The 22,768-nt window shown below is 42.4% G+C and overlaps 1 protein-coding gene across 1 annotated transcript in view; it reads right to left on the bottom strand.

Moving 5' to 3' along the window:
- Positions 1 to 7,025: 7,025 nt before the first annotated feature.
- The window catches only part of LOC115479047 (mucin-2-like), a 245,734-nt gene continuing 229,991 nt past the window's right edge, over positions 7,026 to 22,768 (bottom strand). The window contains exons 183-186 of the mRNA XM_030216763.1: positions 22,479 to 22,589; positions 19,503 to 19,542; positions 15,246 to 15,369; positions 7,026 to 7,464 (exon numbers count right to left, since the gene is read on the bottom strand). Coding sequence (XP_030072623.1) covers positions 7,290 to 7,464; positions 15,246 to 15,369; positions 19,503 to 19,542; positions 22,479 to 22,589 — 450 coding nt within the window. The 3' untranslated portion in view covers positions 7,026 to 7,289. The remainder of the gene's footprint in view (positions 7,465 to 15,245; positions 15,370 to 19,502; positions 19,543 to 22,478; positions 22,590 to 22,768) is intronic.

The following is a 22,768-nucleotide window of genomic DNA, read 5'->3' on the forward strand; positions in this document are numbered from 1 at the left end:
ATTTGCAGTTTTACAGTCCCAAACATGTGATCGGCAGCATGGTTTAGATTCACCACACACTCCTCTGATCTTTTTTTTGTCTTGCAGATGATTCTAAATAGTGAGCTATAAAAGTAATTCCCATAAATCATGGTGATATAGTAATTTCTCTTTGGCATTGTTTAATGTAATCTTCTGGACTTGAAGATGCTAACCCCTTCCAAATTTTGTACCAGATTTGTATTTGATGGGACTCCACAAGGATCTAGATTTCCTATCATATTACAAACCATGAAATTATACTGATCTGTCACTTTCTGATCACCCATATGTCTTTCCCAGTTTTTCACTTCTTCCCCCACCCCTACCTTTTCCCTTCAGACTGTAATTGGAATGCATTTGTTTCACTTATATATTCTGAGGTGGTAATCTTTTGCTCATATTGTCCAGATCTGAGGAAGAGATTCTGGCCTTCAAAACCTAGTTATAATGGTGGTTATTTCAGAAGCTCTATGCTTGTTTTGGAAGTCTGAAAACTGGCATTTAGCCATTCATATTGTATGGGCATCCAAATTCCAATTTACAAAGGCAGATAAGGACATCTAAACCTACATTATGTCTGTATGGCAAGGGGGTGTGGTCTGGGTGTGTTTTGGGTGGAACTAGGGAGGGCCCAAAATATGGAATCCCAACTCAATCACAGATGGGGTAGGGATATTTATATCTAAAAAGATGGATGTTATTTAGACCTGGTATGTATCACATCCAGGTTTATTTATTTTAGTTACATTTGTACCCCGCACTTTCCCACTCATGGCAGGCAATGGAGGGTTAAGTGACTTGCCCAGAGTCACAAGGCGCTGCCTGTGCCGGGAATCAAACTCAGTTCCTCAAGACCAAAGTCCACCACCCTAACCACTAGGCCACTCCTCCACTCCATTCAGTGATGGGCTTTGATTTGATCAGCTGTCCACTGGAGGGATTAAGGTTCAACATCTTAATCCCCTAATGGTTGCTTTTCCCCGCCCTCTCCCCAGAATGTGAAACCAGCAAGAGATGCCAAGCTCTATGACAGCTTCAGGTACTATGGACATAGCAAAGCAGCATGCAGATCTGAGGAGTAGCCCAAGGGTTAGTGTAGAGAGCTGAGAATTAAATGAGCTAGGTTCATATCTAATTGTGAGTGCTTCGTGGACAGAAAAATACCTACTATACTTGAATATATAACACCTGCAAGCCTGAAGGCGGTTGTAGTGGTGTACTTCAGGTATTTTTCTGTTCCTAGAGGGCTCACAATTAAAAAAAAAATAAAAAATCAGAAACAGCTAAAGTGGGATTTGAACCTGGGTCCCCCGATTCTCAACCCGCTGCTCGACCCATTACTTTACCTTTTTTGCTCTGCATGGATGTTTATGTGGCCATTTTATAAGATAAGCAAAAACAAAAGTCCCCAAATCACTGGTAACTCTCAAATGACGCTCTCAAAAAAACCCAGGATAAAATGCTACGAAATAATCCATTTTAAATGTGAAGAAGAGTGCCCTCAGAGATATCCACTCTCATTTAGCGGTTAATAATAACCTCTGCCAAGTGGTATAGCACGGTTCATCGGGTCACTCTTCATTTAACACCATACTATGTTCTATTTGTGTAACTCGTGTGATCAAACAAAATAAACTTAATAAACATAGACCAATGATGGCCAGCTCCACTTTACTAATAATACAGTATCAAAATAGACTTATCTTTGGAGCCCCATGTCCTCACTATCTGGATGCTCAGGGCTCCTGAAGTACTCTCGCTATAATAGTAAAAGACTGCTTTCTTCAGGGATTCAGCATTACATTCAAGATGGCGACAGCTTTAACCCGAGTCCCTGAAGGAAGCAGTTTGAAACCTGCGGTGTTGGGCGATCAGAGGTTATTATTAGTTATTAAAGGGAGCAGTTATTTTGATGGCAAGATTGGAATGGATGAATGATATGTGATTTTAATGAAGCACAAGCACGAGCACAATATACCCCAAGGGAAGTGAAATAATGTGAATATGTGTGTATATCGCATTGTGGGTTGGTTTGTGTAAGATATGTGGGGGAAGAGAGATCAGGGTGTCATGAATTAACATATTCCTCCTTTAGGTTTAAACAAACGTTGAACTGTATGTTTTATTATCCATGTATCAGACGGTAATATGGAATGTACCATAATTTATGGGTGGAGGTTTGAGCTCAAGTCTAACAATATTTAATGTGAGTAGTTTATGACCTATACATATTTATTATAGATATACGCATACATCGGTGAGTAAGATCTACTTGGGCTCAGCTGTATGTACATACACAAATATTAGGAGGTGGAACATCACATGTGCAATGATGGTTCCATTGTGACACCACCACATATTCCTCTTGGGGATATAATGGGTGTAAACGGTATGGTCTGAGCACATTTAAAACAATTTAAAACACTTTAGCATTTTTTAAAGTGCATATATATATATATATATATATATATATATATATATATATATAAAGATAAATTATTCTGAACCCAAGTTTACTATAGTGAGTTTAAGGTTTAACTTGGTTGGTTGGATTTGATCTTCCTGATTTTTTGTAATTTATTAAAAGAGGTTATTATTAACCACTAAATGAGAGTGGATATCTCTGAGGGCACTCTTCTTCACATTTAAAATTTAAAATGGATTATTTTGTAGCATTTTATCCTGGTTTTTGTTTTTGAGAGTATCATTTTATAAGATGGACATGCCTATGCTGTCATATAGATATCCATGTCCCTTGTTTTGCCCTGTTCATAATCTTGACACTTCAGTTTGTAAAATGGATGTTTATACTGGGTGTTTCCAACATATAGACGTCCATTTCACATATATTTTAGAGTAGGCTGTGTCCTGTTCTAAAATACATGTGACATAGACGTCCACGTTCTGAGTTGGATGTCCTTTCTAAAATGGCCCTCCTCGTTTGCTAAGTTAGTCCAATAAAATAGATATTATATTTTCCTTTTTTTTAAAATATTTTGATTTATTTCTGTTATTCCTTTTAAAGTGGACTAACGCAGCAACTACATTACTTTATCCAAATTTGTATCAGAGCTGCCCTTCAACTCAACATGTCCAGCTGTTAAATATTTGGAAAATCTTGAAAGCTGGCTATTTACTTGGGGTTAAAATGCGACTTTCTCTGGGAAAAGGCTGTTTTTTTTTTTTCAAATGTCAAGGGTCCTTAAGCAGTATGAGAAAGCTACATGGGGGCTTGGACTGTTGTATTACGAATTGTTTGCTCTAACAAAATTAATTAAAACCTCCTTTTTTTTTTGTTTCTGTTGATTTTAGTCACCTTTCCCCAGAGATGATCACAAATATGAAACCTAAACCTTCACCCAGTTATATTTAAAGTGGTGAATTTAGGATCTTTCTTATATGTAAAACATGCTCTGGTCATCCAATATGTGAATATGAAAGCAGGGCTTTTTTTGAGGGGGTATTTGGGGATACTGAGTACTGGCATCTTTTCTATTGTCTACTAAAATTGACCCATGGACCCCAAGTTTTAATGAAAGAGCTCAGGCTCTACACACCAATTCTGCCTTGTCATAGATTCTATGACCGGTTGCAGGGGACTTGGCTATTGTGGGGTGGGTGGCCTAGCATTTGAGTACCTGCACCTTTTTTGCTAGGAAAAACACACTGCATGAAAGACAAGTCTATAATCTAGGTTCCTGTATATATATATATATATATATATATATATATATATATATATATATATTCCTTGGGTGTGCAAGTGTACTGAATTCAGTACAGTCTTGATTATCTGACGTAATTGGTTGTCAGATAAGTGAAATGTCAGATAATACGGAAAAGACTGCATAAACTCCACAAACAGTGCATAAATGGTTCTAGGTCAGTTCCCACCAGGACAGTTCCCACAGGACAGTTCCCACCCACTAATTCCCATCTGGACAATTCCCATCTAGGACAATTCCCACTGAACCAATTCCCACCACACCAGGGAGGACAATTCTCACCCATAAGCCAAAAAATACAAAATACACTAGGACAAATAATCTCCCTTCCTTTTCTCTTCCACGTTGTTTGGGGGGCCAGTACCCCCTCATACCTCCTCACAATATTATTTTATTTATTTAGATCATTTATACCCCGCCTTTTGCCACGGTTGTGCAGCCTCAAAGCGGCTTACAATGAACTAGCGAAATAAATACAATTACATTAGAATAATGGGGGACATAAAACAGGGCAAGAAAGGAAGGAAAAGGGGAGAGAAACTAAGATGGTCGTCTTTTACACACCCCTTGCTCCTTCTAGACTTGTAGTTCATGGGGGGGGGGGGGGGGGGAAATACCCCCCACATCCCCCAAACTAGGTTTCAATCTAATTCATGTTTAATCTGGGAACTAAATGTCGTAAAAAAATAAATAGATAAATTTTTTTAAAATTTATGTTACATTTGTACCCTGTGCTTTCCCACTCATGGCAGGCTCAATGCGGCTTACATGGGGCAATGGAGGGTTAAGTGACTTGCCCAGAGTCACAAGGAGCTGCCTGTGTCTGAAGTGGGAATTGAACTCAGTTCCTCCACTGTTGCTACATGTAGAAGTCGGCCCTTGCAGATCACCAATGTGGCCGCGCAGGCTTCTGCTTCAGACTCACAGAAACAGAAGCCTGCGCAGCCTTCTACATGGAATGTTGCTAGTGGAATAGCAACATTCCATGTAGAATCTCCAATAGTAGCAACATTCCATGTAGAATCTCCAGTAGTAGCAATATTCCATGTAGAATCTCCAGTAGTATCTATTTTATTTTTGTTACATTTGTACCCTGCGCTTTCCCACTCATGGCAGGCTCAATGCGGCTTACATATACAGGTACTTATTTGTACCTGGGGCAATGGAGGGTTAAGTGACTTGCCCAGAGTCACAAGGAGCTGCCTGTGCCTGAAGTGGGAATTGAACTCAGTTCCTCAGTTCCTTAGGACCAAAGTCCACCACCCTAATCACTAGGCCACTCCTCCACTCCCAAGATAAATACAAACTGCAGTTCATATAGGGGGACAATACCCCCACACTCCCTAAACTAGGTTTCAACCTAATTCAGCCCCTCAAAATGACACACTGATTATGATTTATAACAAATTACTACTCTACCTATGAAAAGTTATTCCGTTGTTATACATCCTCTGTGTACATCTGTATGCTACTCTAACCTCCTTGTTTCAGACGCCATAAAAAAAGCACTGCCAGGATTTATGGGACCCGATACAAGAAAGAAGCTACAATCTGTAAAAAAAAAAAAAAAAGACTAGGGAGGATGGGAAATGTCCAGGGGTGACAAGTCCTTGGTGGGAATTTTCCCCTTAAGTGAGAATTGTCCCAGAGGGAATTGTCCTAGGTGGGAATTGTCTTGGGGGGAATTGGTGGGTGGGAACTGTCCAGTGGGAACTCACCTGATACCGCATAAACAACTGCACAGTGTTCCTGATTTTCAAAAATTCCTCTAAAACAAACATTTTTAATAGAAATAAAGGAGATGACATCACTGGTGGGTCTGTTGGATATGCTAGATGGAGGGATCACCAAATATTGGATAATTGAGACTAGCATTTATGCACATAAGTGTACCCTTACCTCTGAAAATTCCAGCAGGGCACCTAAGTACTTTTCTGTAATGGTGCGCCTAACTTTCATAGCACATGAACACAAGGGGGTGTATACGTGGGTGGAGCATGGGCAAGATATGGGCAGGCTCCCACTTCCATATATAACTTACAGAATACTGTAAGATATGTGCATTCCTGATGCATGTAGGTGCATCGAGTATTCTATAACAAAACCTAGGCACCGAGGTGCTGTTATAGAGTAGGCCCTACCCAGATGCAGAATTACCCCATAGAGGGTAGTTTTTAACAGGCTAGCTAACTTTTGCAGCAAGTATATATATATGTGTTGCATTAATTTTCCAACAGATTACATATATTCCCTGTGGAAATTACCCATGAAATTACTATTTAGTATGCAAAATTTCCTAATTTATCTTACATAGATATGCTCATATTTCATAAAGTATGCATATAAGTCCTAATCCATCCCAGTTCTGGTCCTGAGAATGCTTCTATTTTGTAACAAGGGTAACTAAGTGCATAGAAAGCCCCATTTTAGATGTAATGTAGAAATCAGAATTGAGATCTCCAGTAGCATTTTAGAAAAGAATCTACTGACACAGAGCCTTTTCTAAAATCCATGCAGTACTGCATGCGTTTGTGGCACCACATTGGGGGGGGGGGGGGTAGCCATTTCACAAGTATATGTATTGAAAACATAAACAGATGAAACATAAGTGATAAGTGATGACACTCACATGTGTGACATGGTATTTTTGAACTTACACATGCAAGTCGGCCATTTTGAAACCCTACATTTGTGAATGCTGCAAAGTAAATACAGAAGCCACAACTGTTAATTATTTCTAATGTGGAGGGAGAAATACACAATGGGGCATTAAGGAAGATACTTCCATCCTGCAAAGAACTGCCCAAATAGAGCACTTTTTATAAACTAGTACATGCAAAGGAGTAGCTATAAAGCCTGACATTGATACATTGTAACGTACATTTCCTTTCTGAAATGTGAAGTACCTATGTAGATTTTATTTTCACCCAAACCCCACCTAAACCATGCCCCTTTGCAATAGACATGTAGTGTGAATTTACACATGTAAACTCCAGATTTCTCAAATCAAGTTTTATATATGTATGCAATATACGTATGTAAATCCCGAACAGGGCTTCTAAAATGAGGGCCACAGGTTGTACATTCATACTTTTTACTTGCATATAGTTTGAATAATTTTCAAAGAAGCCATTTATGCACATAAACCTCTGTGTTATACACTTAAATGTCTTTTAAAATGACTCCCTTAGCCTAATCTGAAGTTGAGATTGTACAGGAGCTGTTTTTATACCCAAATATTTTAAGCAAAATAGTTTTAAAGACATATGGCACATCAAGTTTGCAGATATATTTATTTTTATTAATTGATTGGTAATAGGTAAATACAAGATAGCATGAAGTACATTACTTAAGATTGACTAATATTCTTTACAAAATAATCAAAATTGACTCATTTGGATATCATTCAGAAGTTTATAATTTGAAGTCTATAAATTTGCTAACCCATAACAAACTTTAGTTAGCATTGTTTGATTAACTGGTTAAAGAAATGAGTTGTAAAATCATGTTTGTCATTTGTATAGCTTTCCAGAAATAGCGCACCTATTGAGATGGTGGTGTACAATTTATACAACCGCATGCAGTGGTGTTCCTAAAAACATAGGATAATGTCTTCTTGGGATCTGATGAAGACGGAAGAGGAACTGTTACGTTTTGATATGCGGTGTTCACACAAGCAAATACAGGTGAGAAAACCTGATTTATTGATTTGTTGTAGCTAAAAAAGACAATTATAAATAATATTAATAAAGGTCATATTCAATTATGAAACTTAACTTTCAAGATACAATGATAAGAATTTGGTATTCATAAAACTGCAGCAAAATATATAATTTTAACAAAGCTTAGTTTACTGTGGGAGTCACTGACCAGAAGTAATACAGTAGGGCAGCCTGATCCCTAGTGGTAGTCTCATAGTACTACTACTAGGGGGTCACAGGTATCATTTTTAAACCCAGAGCCGCATGGAAAAAGAGTATCTCTAGATCACTTTTGTCCTGCAGCCCCTGAATCACCAATGAGTATAGTTAGTAAGCTCAGGAGGGTTTACGGGGGTGGGGAGACTTGGGCAATGTCCATGGGAGTCAGTGGAGGGTAGGAAGAGGGCTTAAGCTCTTGTCTGCTCTTAGTCTTCAGGGATAAGGGGTCTGGATGGGGGGAGGGGAGTTGGGGGTATCTAGAAGAAGGTCTTTGCAGGTAAAAGGGGGATGAGGAGAAGGGGGAACCTGACCTCACGCCTTGATGAAGGCACCAACTCCTTTATGATGGCACCTGGTAGCTTTGCATAATAATGAGCTGCTTTGCATCTCATTATTTTGCAGCACTCGTTACCTTAAACTAATTCCAATTATGGTAAAATAAGTCCTACATAAAAAAAGGATATAGCTGATTTAAGTCATATATAGGGCAATTCTATAACAGGGTGCTTGGTATGAGCCTATTCAGTAAAATGGAGGAGTGGCCTAGTGGTTGAAGCACCGGTCTTGCAATCCAGGTGGCCGGTTCAAATCCCACTGCTGCTCCTTGTGATCTTGGGCAAGTCACTTAACGCTCCATTGCCTCAGGTACAAACTTAGATCGTGAGCCCTCCTGGGACAGAGAAATATCCAGTGTACCTGAATGTAACTCACCTTGAGCTACTACTGAAAAAAGTGTGAGCAAAATCCTATGTGAGGATTCCAGAAGTGTGGTGGGTACCCACGCAACTTACAAAATTATGTAAGTTAGGTGTGTATTCCTCCCTTGGAACTACACATTCTAATGTAATATAAGTGGGTATTTGCAGAAAATTGGGTGGCGGAGCAGGTGGGGGAAAGAGGGGGTGGTGGTTGGGAAGCGAGGATAGGGGAGGGCAGACTTATACGGTCTGTACCAGAGCCGGTGCTGGGAGGCGGGACTGGTGGTTGGGAGGCGGGAAATACTGCTGGGCAGACTTATATGGTCTGTGCCCTGAAAAGGACAGGTACAAATTCAATTCAAGGTAAGGTATACACATATGAGTTTGTCTTGGGCAGACTGGATGGACCATGCAGGTCTTTTTCTGCCGTCATCTACTATGTTACTATGTTAGGTGGCATGCTGACATACACACATGTATGATGCAGCATTCTGAATTATTTGGAGCTGGTGCAAACTCTTTTTGATTTGACCAATGTACAGAGTGTTACAGTAGTCTAGCCATGATGTTATCATGGCATGGACCACTGCTATCAGACTCGTCTTATTGATATAGAGAGAGATTTCATAGCCACAGCTGATTAGAAGCAGTTTTTAAAGGTATCAAAGTAAGTGACGAGTCTAACCATATTCCAAGATTCCTGGCCTGTGATTTTAGAGGGAGTTCATACTTCCCAAATGGTATTTTGAAATAAGTGGAAGGAATCAACTGAATCTTTGCTTTAACTTTGGTTCAGGCGGAGTTTGTTGAATTTTTCATCCCATTCCTGAGATGCTGTTAGCTCATGCTTTTTTTTTCAATTGTAGCTCAAGATGAATTACATTCAGGTACAGTAGTTATTTTCTTGTTCCAGGAAAGCTTACATCTAAGTTTGTACCTGAGGAAATAGAGTTAAATGACTTGCCCAAGATTAAAAGGATCTGCAGTGGGATTTGAACCAGCTTCTTTGGTTCTCAACCTGCTGTTCTACCCCATTAGGTGGCTACTCTATTTGTAAAATAAGATGTATTTTAAAATTGGATAAACTTGAGCCATCCAAAAACAGGTGGTCATCTTGCAACAAGCGAATATAATTGCAGTACATCTTGTTTCCTTGTGGGGAGTGGGGGGGGGGGTCAGTGACAGTATCAAGTAACAGTATCAAGTAACACATTTCTTGGTATCAAAATGCAAATAAACAAGGTACACCTTGTTTTTTTTTACACTGCAATAGCTACAGTTGTATTGCCCTTTTCTGCCAGTGTCTTCTGCTGTCAGAGTACCCTCATGTTTATGCATTTTAGGGCAGTGCAATCCTACTATTATGAAATGGTGCTGGAGGAAGAGAAACTAGGGCTTGGGTTGTGGAAATTCTCTTTATGGCTCAACATAGAAGATAATAGTTTGGGGCCTGGGGATAACCTCCCTTTTACATGACACAGAAATGGAGCAACCAATATCGAGCCTGTGATCTCACATGTACAGTGTTGTCTGTATGGGGCACAGAGATCTGAAATCCTTCTGTGGCCTGGGAAAGAAAAACCAACAGATCTGGCTAGGGATTTGTTCACTGTAGCCCTTGGAATAACAATCTACTAGTGCAGAGCTAAGGGATATCTTTGGCCCCACAACTCCAAGAGCGAAGAGTCGACAGTACTGGGCTATGGAATCTCCACCTCCTTGTGGCCCCAGAAAAGAAGATAGGTCAGCATAGGACTGGGGATCTCCTTTCAGTTACCCTCTGAAGACACAACAGCTAGCATTGACCAGAGAGACCTCTCAAAGGCCCATGTGTAAGAAAGCAGCATCCAGTGCTGGGCCATAGGATCTCTTCCTTTTAGTTCTAAGTAGGTGTTATATCTGTACTAGTTCAGTGGAAGTTGAGGAAGAGGCTTCTAAAGAAATTGTCAAGGTAAGGGGGGGAAAAGGGGACATGAAATTTGTGAAGGAAGGAACAAGAGGAAGAAATAGGGAATGAGAAGGTTGTGGAGGTAGAGATGAAGTTTGGACAGAATTAAAAATGTGGTAGGAAAGAAAATAGGTAAAGAGAAAACTGGCAGTAGAGGATGGACAGAATCGAAATGACATGAAAAGGTCATAGAGCAAGGAATGATAGGGGAGACAGAATGAGAATCATGAGGAGAGAAATATGACATTATTAAATGAGAAATAGAAGTAGGAGAAGAAGATGAGAGGGAGAGAATATTGTAGAGGAAGATCAAAATGTAGGAGCTCAGTGAAAGGGAAGAGGAAAGGGAGAAGGAGAATTGATAGTAAACAATAAAACAAGTACAAACAACCTGCATTTCAAGCTATCGACCCCTTTACTCTATCCTCTTGTGTCTCTAACCTTCTCTCTACCACCACCTTATCTAAGTCTGTGAATAAAGCTGTTTCTTCCTACGATACTATTCTCTCCTCTGCTCTTGACACTCTTGCCCCTCTCATGCCCCGTCCTTCTAGGCGTACCAAACCCCAGCCTTGGCTAACCTCTAGAATCCGTTATTTTCGCTCCTGCGCCCGCTCAGCAGAACTTTCTTGGCTTAAATCCCGTACCCTTGCCGACTTCACTCATTTCAAATTCATGCTGAACTCCTTCCAGTCTGCCCTTTCACTTGCCAAACAGGATTACTTCACCCATTTGACTAATTCCCTTGGTTCTAACCCTCGACTTCTCTTCGCCACTCTGAACTCTCTTCTCAAAGTACCTCGGTCCCCTATTCCCCCTTCTCTTTCTCCACAGACCCTAGCTGATTACTTCCATGATAAAATCCATAAGATTTACCTTGAATTTTCATCCAAACCCTCCCCACCTCTTTCTCCCTTAGTCCACACCCCCTACTCTCCTTCCTCTCCTTCTTTCTCCTCCTTCTCAGAAGTTTCTACTGAAGAAACTGCCCTTCTTCTTTCCTCCTCTAAATGTACTACCTGTTCCTCTGATCCCATCCCCACTTACCTACTTAACACTATCTCTCCTACTATCATCCCTGTCATCTGTCATATCCTTAATCTTTCACTCTCCACTGCAACTGTTCCTATGACCTTCAAACGTGCTATTGCCACTCCACTCCTTAAAAAACCCTCACTTGACCCTACCTGTCCCTCCAACTATTGCCCCATCTCCCTTTCCTCTCCAAATTACTTGAATGTGTCGTTCACCGCCGTTGTCTTGACTTTCTCTCTTCTCAACCTATTCTTGACCCACTTCAATCCGGTTCACCGCCGTTGTCTTGACTTTTTCTTCTCAACCTATTCTTGACCTACTTCAATCCGGTTTTCGCCCTCTTCACTCTACTGAAACTGCACTTACTAAAGTCTCTAATGATCTGCTTCTAGCTAAATCCAGAGGTCTCTATTCCATCCTCATCCTTCTTGACCTATCCGCTGCTTTCGACACTGTTGACCACACCTTACTCCTTGATACACTGTCCTTGCTTGGATTCCAGGGCCCTGTTCTTTCCTGGTTCTCTTCCTACCTCTCACTCCGTACTTTCAGTGTCCACTCTGGTGGATCCTCTTCAGCTTCCCTCCCGCTTTCAGTAGGTGTGCCTCAGGGTTCTGTCCTTGGACCACTCCTTTTCTCCATCTATACCTCTTCCCTTGGTGCCCTGATCTCATCCCATGGGTTTCACTACCATCTTTACGCTGATGACTCTCAGATCTACATCTCCACCCCTGAAATCTCAACCTTAATCAGCCTGCTTGTCTGACATTGCTACCTGGATGTCTCAACGCCATCTCAAACATGGCTAAAACTGAACTTCTCATTTTTCCCCCTAAACCCTCCTCCCCTCTTCCCCCATTCTTTATCTATGTTATTGGCTCTCATATCCTCCCTGTCTCCTCGGCTCATAACCTTGGAGTCATCTTCGATTCCTCTCTCTCCTTCTCTGCTCATATTCAACAAATCGCCAAAATCTGTTGCTTCTTTATCTTCAACATTAGCAAAATTCGCCCCTTCCTTTCTGAACATGCCACCAGAACCCTTATTCACACCCTTGTTACTTCTCGCTTGGACTATTGCAATTTACTTCTCACTGGTCTTCCGCTCAATCATCTTTCTCCTCTCCAATCTGTCCAGAATTCTGCAGCTCGACTTTTTTTCCGCCAAAATCATTATGCCCACACTAGCCCACTCCTCAAGTCACTTCACTGGCTCCCTGTCCGCTTCCATATACAGTTCAAACTCCTCTTACTGACCTTTAAATGCATCCACTCTATGACCCCTCACTTCCTCTCCTCTCTCATTTCTCCCTACTTTCCTCCCCGTGAACTCTGCTCTCTGAACAAATCTCTCTTGTCATCCCCCTTCTCCTCCACCGCTAACTCCAGACTTCGTTCTTTTTAACTTGCGGCACTTTATGCCTGGAACTGTCTTCCTGAACCCATACGTCTAGCTCCATCTCTACCTTTTTTAAATCTATGCTGAAAGCTTACCTTTTCACTACTGCCTTTGGCCCCTAACCGCTACTCACTTGCCCTCCTCCTACCCTGTTCCTCTTTACCCTGTGATTTCCTCTGTTCCTCTTTACCCTGTAATTCCCTGCCCGTAATGTCTTGTCTGTCTGTTTTACCTAAATTGTAAGCTCTTTGAGCAGGGACTGTCTCTTTATGTCAAGTGTTCAGTGCTGCGTGCGGCTGGTAGCGCTATATAAATGCTATTAGTAGTAGTAGTATTTCCATACAAAAAGATAATTAAAAGGCAGAAGAGGAGGCAGAACTAAGAGAACAAGGGTAAAGAAAGTCTAATACTGAAAGGCTAGATCATTATTTTCGACTTACATTGCACTCTTGTTGTGTATCAGACCTATGCAAAAATGGTGGTGCAAAATATTCCCTGGGCATTAAACTCAAATATTATATAAACTGATAGCTAACATTCGTCTTTCTATCTGTGAACCAACAGAGATGGTAGGAACCAAAACAGTGCCAGAATCTGAGACTGCTTGGGATATATGGAGGGGCATTTTTGATCGGGGACGTCCATCTCTAAGGTCGCCCATCTCCGAGGACGGCGCCGCGAAGGGGTGTGGCCGACCGTATTTTCGAAACGAGATGGGCATCCGTCTTTCATTTCGATAATATGGCCGAGGATGCCCAAATCTCAACATTTAGGCCAACATTAGAGATGGTCAACCTAAATGCTGAGATCGCCGGCTGTAGAGATGGGCGCCCTCAGTTTTCGCCGATAATGGAAACCAAGGGCGCCCATCTCAAAAACGAGCAAGGCCGTGGGAGGGGCCAGGATTCGTAGTGCACTGGTCCCCCTCACATGCAAGGACACCAACCGGGCACCCTAGGGGGTACTGCAGTGGACTTCCCAAATTGCTCCCAGATAGATAGCTCCCTTAACTTCGGTGCTGAGCCCCCAACCCCCCCCCAAAACCCACTCCCCACAACTATCCACCACTACCATAGCCCTAAGGGATGAAGGGGGCACCTACATGTGGGTACAGTGGGTTTCGGGTGGGTTTTGAAGGGCTCACATTTTCCACCACAAGTGTAATAGGTAGGGGGGGAATGGGCCTGGGTCCTTTTGCCTGAAGTCCACTGCAGCCACTAAAACTGCTCCAGGGACCTGCATACTGCTGCGATGGACCGGAGTATGACATTTGAGGCTGGCAAAAAAAGTTTTTAATTTTTTTTTTGAGGGTGGGAGGAGGTTAGTAACCACTGGGGGAGTCAGGGGAGGTCATCCCTGATTCCCTCCGGTGGCCATCTGGGCAGTTCGGGCACTTTTTTGGGGACTTGGACCTAAAAAAAAAGGGACCAAATAAAGCGGACCAAATTCTCGCCAGGGACGCCCTTCTTTTTTCCATTATCAGCTGAGGACGACCATCTCTCCTCGGCCGATAAACACGCCCCAGTCCCGCCTTCGCTACGCCTCCAACACGCCCCTGTAAACTTTGTTCGTCCCCGCGACGGACTGCAGTTGGGGGCGCCCAGAATCGTCTTTCGATTATACCGATTTGGGCGCCCTTGGGAGAAGGACGCTCATCTCCCTTCGAAAATAAGCTGGATGTGATGGTAAGGGCAAGGGATAGAGATGACCAAAGATTGGTAGTGTCTGCAGTGACACAATGTACTAGGAAACTGGGCAGATGAATAGACTAAGTGGTCTTTATCTCCCTATAACTACTATCCTGTCAATATTCAGCTTGCAGTGGTCAGTGGTTTTTTTAAACACTGACTGCCACAGGCAGAATTAGCCCCAGATATGAAATGCTAGGCAATGTCCAGGCACAAGCATTGAATTTCTAGGACTAATTTAGCATATGGAAACCTCTGGAGCTTATGCAGGTCTCGGACGTTATTATGTCAGGATCTGCATAAGATACATATGGGCCCCAGCTGAATATTGGTCAGGACCACTGTTCCCTCTAAACTGAGCGGGAGTCCTCCAACTGCATTGCTAACAGTAGAGGGGGGGAGGGGGGTGCTTCAATATTCTGTTTTCAATCTCAATGGACAGGTAGGTTCCCTGGAGTCCAGCATAACTTTCCTGTCCCTTCTCTATTAAAAATGTGATAGTGAAACAGCACCCTTCACTGGCAGGACTGTAGATGGAGGACTCCCGCTCAGCTTAGAGGGAATAGTGGTTGGGACCCACATTACAAGAAGGTTCCCTCACCTACTCTGATCCCGATCCCTCCCCCCAGATCCTGATCCCCCTCCCTCTTCCCTTGAAGCCCACTCGCTCCTGCATGACATGGCTCCTTTCTCAAAACCACGGATTAGTTTTAGAAATTATAAATCAAATATCATCGATACATAAGATAAAAAGTAGTTGCTTAGATTATTAAATTGCAGTAAGTGAAGCATCCCTCAAGTAAATAACTTACGTTATTGTTGTTGTCGAATTGCAGTCACCAATGCATTTTACCATATCAATCAAGCCTTTGTAGGTCGTGGAACCTTGAGAAACTGAAACTTGCACTTGTACAGGTGCCATTTGGCAGGCGCCACCTACCAAGAGAGAAACAGCCAGTATAATGATTTGTATGTAAATAGAATATTAACAGAGATATACATTTATATATATTCATCCATTTCTTGACTGCTATACCACTCCCTTCAACAGTTCCTATATCTCCACCATTTACTCCTTGGCTATTCTTCCCATTTCTTCAGCTTCAAGCTTCCTATTCTCTTTTCCTGCCTCCTCCCCCATTCTCTAGATGTTTTTGTCTTGTAATTCGTATGACTTTACTAGTGCCACTGCTGTAGCAATGTTGTAAGGATCAAATCTGGAGTTCAGCGCTCCATTCCCATCAGCAGATGCAGAGTCAGTATTTTGTGGTGTAATGTGCTAGACAGTTTGTCACTGGTTATACAGCAGTTCATCATCAGAGAAAGCTCCAGAGAATATGGGAGCTACAAAAGGAAGTGAGCCCCGGCTACCCGTCCACACATTCACAATCACAGGTATTTAACAAATACTGCCCCAGGACATGCCCTTAGTTGGCAAGATGACCCCTAATGGTAGTACTAAAAGACTACCACTGGGAGTCAACTGATGCCATTTTGATATAGGCAGCCATTGGAGCAACAGTGAGTGTAGATTGCACCTGCTTCCATTGCACCTTGGGCCCTTTCAGGTGAGTTGTATTGGAGGGATGGGGATGGGGGATGAGCTGGTTCCTAGCTGTTTAAATAGCTTGTCTGCAGGGCTAATTGGGTATATTCAGCAGCACTTAACTGAATAGTGCTGCTGAATATACCCAGTTAGAGCCTAAGCTGCAACTAGCCATATTGTAGGTGGTCCAGGGGCGGAGTTAGCACTTATCCAGTTAAGTGCTGAAAGTCAGCATTTAGCCAGATATATTAACTGGATAAGTAAGATTGCATAAAGCAGTCCTATTTTTATCCGGTTCAACTGATCCAATTAAGTGCTGACTATCACACTTAACTGGATAAGTGTTATCTGGCTATGTATAACTGGACATTCAGTTCTGGTGCCTGGTCATGACCTGGCATTGAATATCTGGGAATACTGCCGCCAACTGAATATTGACTCCTAAACTCTTAATTTTAGAGCATAAAAAATGGATGGTATACTTTTGACTAAAAATAGGGCTCAAATTTAAGAGCCTAAACGAAGCGCATACTAAGAGCTCAGCTTTTTTTGTATATTGGGCCCTATACTTTCTTCCTTAATAAATAACCGTAATCGTTTTTATTTTCCTACCATTCATAGACTTTCAACCCTATTTTACAAATTGATTTAAGTATGCCCTTCCTATTTATTGATTTTACTGAAGGCTCAGATAGATGCATTAAATAGTTTCTTTAGAGCTGAGAATGCAGGAGCCCATTATAGTAGAACAGCCATAGTAAAGATGTCTTCAGTAAAGTATGGGAAATCTGGAGATTTTTTTTTATTTTATTTTTGTTACATTTGTACCCCGCGCTTTCCCACTCATGGCAGGCTCAATGCGGCGAATATATGATAAGGTTGCAAATTAGTTTCATTTTTCATGACAGGTCAATCCAGTTCTGGCTTTACCCCACTACCTGCATAGTGTATAGTTATTTGGCAGCTCAGGCCTGAGATTTTGGTTCAGGATCTAAAATGATATAAAAACTTACAGGCCTTTAGCCGAAATTTGAACTCTGAAGTTTCAGCAAGCTTCTGAGCTAAATGGGGAAGGACCATGCAGCAAAATGAGGAAGGAGCTAGGGTGCAGAAATCTCAAACAGGATACAGATGGCTCCTCAAGCCAGGGGTAGGGTCTTATTTAAGTTTGTGGTAAAGTGAACCAGGTGCTGTGGTTAAGCCAGCTGAAGATGAGAACATGTTTAAGATCTGAAGCTACTCATTAGCATAAGCCAATCAGTGACAACTATGACATAAATTAGATCCAATCAGATGGGCTTACTGTCATATTACTGATATCCTGTATGAACATATAAAAGTTAGCGTATTCCCTACTTCAGGAGAGAGAGCAGTCGTGGCTCATTCTCTCTCCAGGGAAAACCAATACATTCCAATAGAATTGACAAATTACCTAATTGCTTTTCCCTGAATACTTTTGAGTGGTAAAATATATCACTTAGGACAAAAACCCAGAAAGTACTTGTTTACAACTGGGATATTAAATTCCTACAACCAATTGATTGCACATGCCAATTGTATATTGTTTGGTGTCTTTAGTGGATAAATACATTTATAATCTTTAGAACTATATTATACTAGTATAAAAGGCCCGTTTTGGTAGGCAATGAAACAGGCGCTAGCAAGGTAATCCCCCCCCTGCAGCGTCCTTCCTGTCTCCCCTGCCCCCCCTGCAGCCACCCATCTGGTCTCAGGACCCCCTCCCCACCAACCCTCCTCTGCCCCTGCAGCCACATATGTGCAGCAGCCCTCCTCTCTCCTCTGCTCCCCCTGCAGCCACCCATGTCCAGCGACTCTCCTCTCCCCCTGCAGCTACCCATGTCCAGCGACCCTCCTCTCCCCTGCCCCCCTGTAGCCACCCATGTCCAGCGGACCCACCTCTCTCCCCTGCCCCCCCTGCAGCCACCCATGTCCAGTGACCCTCCCCTCCCCCTGCCCCCCTGCAGTGTCCCTTCTGTCTCTCCTGCCCTCCCCTGCAGCCACCCATCTGGTCTCAGGACCCCCTCCCCACCTCCCTCTTCCCTGCCCCCCCTGCAGCCACCCATGTCCAGCGACCCTCCCCTCCCCCTCGGAGCATCACCCAAACCCCTACCCCCCCAGCGCATCACCCAAGCCCCTACCCCCCCCTCCCGGGCACATCAACCCCCTCGCCACCCGCAGCCGCCAATACTAACGCTGTCCGGCCGCTGCTGTGCCTCCTGTTGAGCAGCAGCGGCCGGTACAAAAAGAAAACAGCCAAAAAAAGATTTTAAACCTGAAACATGGCTCTGTAGACAGCCATCTGGCATTGGCTGTCATCTCTGCAGCCGTTCCTCCTCTCCCCTCTGACGTCGCTGCGCTCCTCCTGGGTCTTCCTGCAGGGGCAGTGACGTGGAGGGGAGAGGAGGAGCGGCTGCAGTGATGACAGCCAATGCCAGATGGCTGTCTACGGAGCCGCGTTTCAGGTTAAAAATCTTTTTTTGGCTTTTTTCTTTTTGTACCGGCCGCTGCTGCTCCACAGGAGAAGCAGCAGCGGCCGGACAGCGTTAGTATTGGCGGCTGCGCGTGTCGAGGGAGTTGATGTGCCCGAGAGGGGGGGGGTAGGGGCCTTGGTGATGCACCGGGGGGTCTTGGGTGATGCGTTGAGGGGGGTTGGGGCTTGGGTGCTGCGCTGGGGCGGAGGGGCTTGGGTGTTGCACTGAGGGGGGGGCACTGAGAGCTGATTGGTAGGCAGGGGGAGGAGTAGGGAAACACGCTCCCCCTACTCCTCCCCCTGTCTGGCTCACAGTTTTGCAGGGCAGGGGCTTGGGTGTTGCGCCGAGGGGGGGCTCTGACAGCTGTTTCCCAGGCAGGGGGAGGAGTACTCTTCCCCTTGCCTTGGAATCAGCTGTCAGTGACATCACTGACGTTAGTGCATTCTAAACTGCCTAGCAGACCACCTCCAAGGGAGCCACGGTACCAGGCACATTAGAACGTTGGAGGTGAGAATTATTATATAGAATCTCCTTCTGTTTATTAATATCTGTTAATATAATTCCTTGGTTTGCTTAAAGAGTAAGTGAATTATTCTATTCAGAGATGGAGTCAGTTTTGAGGTCTATTCAGCCTTCTCAGGGTTCTCTCTGGTACTAGACAGTTAAACCACAGTACCTAGGGGATAATTAACCCCGAATTAATTCAATAGGCGTGTGGTTCTCCTTTTCCAAAGCAGTGGAGGACCACAAGTCTGTGCATGCATTAGGGATAATATCAGGCTGGTAACAGCCTGTTCAGAAAAACACAAAACAGAGCCAGTTAGTCAATCTAGTATAAATTTCATAGTGGATTGAGGGTGAGGTATAAAAAAGCAAACGTTGGTATTTTCAGATAATACTATTTTGTCAATACACAATTAAATGATTAACTTGAAAGCAGATCAGAAGTAGCATGAACCCAGTTGCTTGCTGTTTGTCTTGGGATAACAATGTTAGAATTCTAAAATCAGAAGGAAAGAAAATATACGTACAAGTATAACAGCAACCGGCAGTATCATATGTTCTCAGTCTCTGTATGAAAAAAAAATAATCAAGAATGAATCAAGCATGCCTTTATGTCATGATAAATTACTTCTTTATGTGTATTTTCTCTTTTTTTTTTTTTTAGTTTAGGATTATATTTTAGAAATATCTGCATGGAGGAACAGCAACATTTAAAAAACTGCTATTTTGTGGGTATAGATCCCCAGGATGCATAGGGAGTGGATGGGTTCAATTTGGGTGAGCCCCCAAAATAGACATTATTCCATATTTTACAATGGGGATGCACATCAAATAATTTCCATGTGAGCTTGTTCCCCTGCCAACACACACTCAATGTCAGTAATGAGAAAGATGCACAATTGCATCATCCCCCATCCCCCCTTGATCCTTCACAGCAAAGTACACCCCCACCCCAATCCCCAACAACAGGAAAAAAAAAAACCCACCCCACACATTCCTGCTCCCACCCTGGCACTTAGTGGGGGTTTCCTTGATATTTACCAGTGGGAGACTTAGTTGTTTCTTCCCTTTGCGTGCCAGGGTTCAGAATTTCACCGGCCAACCCCTAATCAAAACCACCACTAGGGGTCAAGCTGCCAAATAAGGGCTACATCCCCTAGATAGACCTTTTAGTCAATTATTCCGCTATATCACTTTTCCTTATCCACATCAAAGTGGTTTAGAATAAAAATAACTGTAGCTAGAAGGAAAAAGGTAACAGTAAAAAGTAATGACACATGGGAATGGTGATAAGTTACAAATATACTGAAGATTCTAAGAAATTGGAGTTGATATTCAAAGTGATTTAAACAGCTCCTGGCCGGTTAAATCACTTGTTCGGTGCTAACCAGTTATTTTCAATGGCACTTAATCGGTTTCATATACATGCATAAGAGGCTGTATGTAATTAGTCGATGAGTTTAACCCCTCATCTGATGCATAATCCTCTAATGGTTTTGAAGTAAAAAATATTATTTTAATTAGGAACTATTTTCTTGTTTGGGTTATAGGGGTCTTTTCCTGCTGTCTCACCTTTACTGGTTTGAGGCCTGAACCATCTTTTTTTGAATTAATATGGATTCTACAGCTTGAGGCCTTAATACCACAGAAACCAGCTTTCTTCAAGGAAAACTACTTCTTGGCACAACTGTACTAGTGACTTCACCATCCAAGGACACGTGTTTACGTGCACTAGACATCCACCTTATTTCCTGGGAAGGATCGTAGGAGCATGCTTTACAGAGACAGAGTCTCCGGGAATATCTGTGAACCATGGAGGGGAGTTTGCTACTTCTGATTAAATGTTCTAGCTAGAAGTTTACAAGGCCGCCCATTATCATGACCATGGGGAATGTGCGAGATGAAGGTACACGGTTAGTGATGGGTCCATGTTTGTCACCTGCTAGACCCAGAGGGCAGGGCAAAAAAAAAGAAGGAGAGAAAGAGGGAGAGGAAAAGAAGATTGCATGGTGTACGGATCTTTCTCAGAGTAGCTAGAGACTAATTTGCCTCAACCACATGTGAACTGAACTCTGTGATGAACACTGCACAAAGTACAGTTTAGAAGCAACTTTGTGGCTTCCCCAAAGACTGTGAAACCAGCTGCACAGAGCAGGGACCTTGGATTATATTCCTGATCTACATGGACTTGCAGGTGCACTCTGCTGGAGTCTGAAGAAGAAGCCGATTCTTTACATCACCTGGAGTCTGGGACCTACAGACTGCAAGGGTGAGATTCAGAACTTTCCCTCTTATGGCTCAGGTTTTAGGGGCCCTTTTACTAAGGCGCGCCCAAAAGTGGCCTGCATTGGTCCATTTCCTGAGCACGCCTGGAAAAAAGGGGATTTTTTTTACTGTGCTGGAAAATGGACATGCGGCAAAATGAAAACCAGGGCGTGTCCATTTTCGGCCTGAGACCTTAATGCCACCCATTGACTTAGCAGAAAGGATTAACTGCTGATTACCGCTGGGTAAGGGCCCCGTGGTAGAAAATATTTTCTACTATGTGTTTTGGGCACGTGCCAAAAATGGAATTACAGTAGCCAGGCGGTAGTGCCAATTTGATGCACATTGGATGTGTGTGTAGGCATCTGCTTGCCTTAGTAAAAGGGCCCCTTAGTTAGCTTTAGTTTTTGCCTGTAACTGATTGTTTCTATCAGGACTTGAGGTCAGTAGCCTAATTCTGTTGCTGTTGGTAATCTTTTCTCAGGATATATTATAGTTGTGTAGTTATATATAGTTACATACATATTTTCATATATCTATTGGTGTAATAATCAATATATTTTTGGTAATGTGTACAGCATTTTAATTGTTGTATTGCTTTGCAATTGCTAATCATTTTTTAATATAGTAAATAATATATATTCATACCTATAAATAATATATATTTACACTCTGGCATTATTCCTTTCATTGCTGGCCAGTCTGACAATAACCTAAGGGCTACACATATCAGGTACTGATCATTCCTTTTACCAAACGAGTTCAGAGTAATTGCTATTTAGTGATTATCTGATATAACAGTACCTAAAGGGTGCCTTCACATATTATACAATAAAATATAAAATAATACTGTGACAATTGTCGTTCTAGTGGGCACTCTTTTATGTCATAGTGGTACCAACTAGAAAGCTATGGCAAATCCCTGCAAAGCTGCAAAGAAGTCGTGTGTCATGACACAGCCATAGGTAGTGGTAACAAATATGTGAAGTGTAAACGATATGAAAGCATGCTTTTGCCTTATGTATTAGAACTTTCATAATTTGCAATTATTTCCATTAGATGGCACTACAATATTAGATAAGCTCTATTTATTTATTTATCTCACATACCACCTTCCTGAACTTAGGGCTGTTTGACACCCATCAACAATAAAATGTAAATTAAAACATATCAAATAACATCATTAAAATAATTATATTAAAACTGATCCAATAAAAAACAAATTTACATTTACTCACCTGTACGCAGAAGTTCTGTTTGTTGCAAGTTTGGACGGTTGTTTGCATACCTCCTGCAGTACAGGTATGGGTAACACATGGATTGTCTGGATCAGTAACAACGTCACCAATCTATATGAGATATGAGAATTAAAACATTTTCATCAAAGGGTGTTTTGGAATTCAAGTTCAAAAATTTGCATTAGACAGAAAATATCACCGTAGCACTTTGTTCAACAAAAATTAAATCAGGCAAATTGAATTTAGAAAGAAACTTAGGGCTGTATTTGCTATGCTGTGCGAATTGCACA

The sequence above is a fragment of the Microcaecilia unicolor genome, chromosome 10, assembly GCF_901765095.1.
Source record: "Microcaecilia unicolor chromosome 10, aMicUni1.1, whole genome shotgun sequence".
Classification (NCBI taxonomy): Eukaryota; Metazoa; Chordata; class Amphibia; order Gymnophiona; family Siphonopidae; genus Microcaecilia; species Microcaecilia unicolor.